This window comes from Humulus lupulus, chromosome 1 (assembly GCF_963169125.1).
Source record: "Humulus lupulus chromosome 1, drHumLupu1.1, whole genome shotgun sequence".
In the NCBI taxonomy this organism is placed as follows: Eukaryota; Viridiplantae; Streptophyta; class Magnoliopsida; order Rosales; family Cannabaceae; genus Humulus; species Humulus lupulus.
The window spans coordinates 203,622,415-203,625,114 of NC_084793.1; the positions used below are offsets into that span (position 1 = coordinate 203,622,415).

General features: G+C 33.7%; 1 protein-coding gene across 1 annotated transcript; it reads left to right on the top strand.

Moving 5' to 3' along the window:
• Positions 1-236: 236 nt before the first annotated feature.
• LOC133827649 (secreted RxLR effector protein 161-like) lies at positions 237-914 on the top strand. Its single transcript, XM_062258833.1, has one exon. It carries the CDS (start codon positions 237-239, stop codon positions 912-914), a length of 678 nt encoding a protein of 225 aa, XP_062114817.1.
• The last annotated feature ends 1,786 nt before the right edge of the window (positions 915-2,700 follow it).

A 2,700-nucleotide genomic window follows, 5' to 3' on the forward strand; every position in this document is an offset into this window, starting at 1 on the left:
CTCTTCTCAAAACATAATTTTAAATGAAGGATTTGGACATGGCTACAAAGATTTTAGGTATGGAGATCAAGAGAAATAGGGATCAACATACCATCTTCATCAGTCAAAAGTCTTATGTTGAAAATGTTCTAAAAAGGTTTTCTATGAAGGGTGCTAAAGCTGTCAAATAGCCATTGACAAGTCAATATCAACTTACAAATGCTGATTGTCCTAAAATTGAGTTTGAACGGGAAGATATGGCCAAGGTACCTTATTCTAATGATGTTGGAGCTATAATGTATCTAATGATTTGCACTAGGCCTGATTTATCACACTCAATTAGTGCTCTAAGTAGATACATGGCAATTCCCGGAAGAATTCATTGGGATGCTATGAAGTGGTTGCTGCGTTATTTGATTAATACTACTAGACATGGGTTGGTGTACAAGCAGCATCATAATCAGGTGGAAATCAGTGGGTTTGTAGACTCGGATTATGCTGGAGACCGAGACACTAGAAAGTCTACTACAGCCTATTACTTTCTAGTAAGTGGGAATTGTGGGAGATGGAAGTCTCAACTACAATCTGTAGTTGCACTTTCAACTACTGAAGTTGAGTACACTGCTGCTACTGAAGCAGTCAATGAAGGTATTTGGATTCAAGGTCTTCTAAAAGAGCTACAAGTGTTCAAAGGAAAAGCTACAATTTTTTCAGATTGTCAAAGTGCTATACATTTGTGTAAGAATCCAGTATTTCATGACCGGACTAAGCATGTGGAGATCAAGTATCACTTTATTCGTGACAAGGTCACTGAAGGTATAATCAATGTCGAAAAAGTCCCCACAGAAGAGAACCCCGCTAATGCTGGAACTAAGATATTGCCATTGAGCAAGTTTAACTACTGCCTAAGCTTGCTCGGAATTGATCATGGATGATAGTTGATGGCTGAACTGGGATCCTTGGGAAGTTATGTTTATCTCTGCAATCCATGTTTAATGAAGACCAAGGTGGAAATTTGTTAGAATATTTGGTTTGCATTAAACATCAGAACACATCAGCAAAGTTACGTTTTTTCTTCCAGTCTTGTCTACCATTTCGCCAGATGAGTTTGCGTTTATATATGGTATTTTTTAAGTTAGATGAAAGTTGTAAAAACCCCCTATAAATAGGTCTTATTATCTCAGTTGTTTTAAAAGGCAGAAGAGAACATATTTCATTTGTAAAATAATAGGAGCTATTTCAGAGAGAGAGAGAGAGAGAGCTTGAGAGACAAACACTTGGGTCTTGAGTGAGAGATTTCTTGTACATGGTCAAGTGTACTTGGGGTTTTGATTGGGTTCAAGGCATTGTAATCCATCAAGTGTAGAAGTTCTCTAGTAGTGACAAGTTGTAATCTTCATTGCTGTTTCATAATGCAGAGAAGAACATCTCAAGATAAGTTCAAAGAGGATGTAGGCTCAAGTTATTTGGGCTGAACCTCTATAATTCTTAGTGTTCATTTTATTATTTTTCTTGTTGATTTTTTTATTGAATTTATATATATTGTGTCTATTGGTTTGTTGATTTTGTGATAATAGATAAAGCTGGTGTGAGGAAGGTAAATTCCCTCACACTTATAATAATGTGCAAGATTTACAACTACTAGTACTTAGTGAGGTGAATAGTCTACCATAAATTTGTGCAATACACCAAGACTCGCTCCATCCACGTATCAAAATTGTGCTATAATTATTTAACATTTTTCTATTAAAAGTTCTGTGGTAGTAATGAATTGCTTTGTACTAGAAATTCGATAATTTGTAATCTAGTATACCGGAAAAGGATCAGCTATAAGATATAAAAATGATTATTGTTATGGTCTCGAGGCAAAGAAAATCATGAAGATCATGAGTGAAGCTAGCTCCTTGAAATGAGGCATGTTAGTAAATTATCATCAACTTTATATAGCTAAGGACTTAATGACCATATATAATAATTAGTATTAATATAATTCGAATCAGTGGGAGATCCTCGTTCGAATCTGAACTTAATGATATATATATATATATGTGCATGCCAAGGCCCAAATATTATAATTTTTATATATAATTTACTAATTGTGATTAACACGTTTGCTTCCTATATATGTAGCTTGTGAAGAGAAGGCCAATGTATATATTATGCTTATTATTATTACTTTATCATTTTGTTTCATATATACTTGTTAATTGTTTAAGAGATTTAAGTACTTTTGGAGATTCTGTCCAGGCATTCAATCATATTTCATATCATCTAACAAACTATACTTGTCCACCACAACCACCACCACTGGCCTTTACAGTTTACACCTACATATAATAAGGTGGCACATAATATTTCCTTTTAAGATATATATATATATATATAATTTGCTGGCCTAATTAATTTCTCTTCCCAAAGCTTGGAAAGCTTTTGTCTTTGTCCGCTTTAGAGTGTTGAGTATTCTATAGTCGGTACAACAAAGATACATAGCAAAAAGATCAAATATTACTTCGAATCAGATCAGATTTACATATCTACATCTTTGTCCTTGCTCGATCTAAACAAGAGAATCATCATAGCTTTCAATTATGTCGAGGTACAGAGTAAGTTATAGGCTCAAATTTAAATATATTTATAGGCCATAAGTTGTAGATGTTAAATTCTCTCTGCAATTAAATTTTTAAAGGAACAAAATTATACTGAAATAAACAAAGCCTATAT

What these genes read in the sequence shown, in the direction of transcription:
- LOC133827649 (XM_062258833.1), top strand. Translation starts at nt 237, where the DNA reads ATGGCCAAGGTACCTTATTCTAATGATGTTGGAGCTATAATGTATCTA.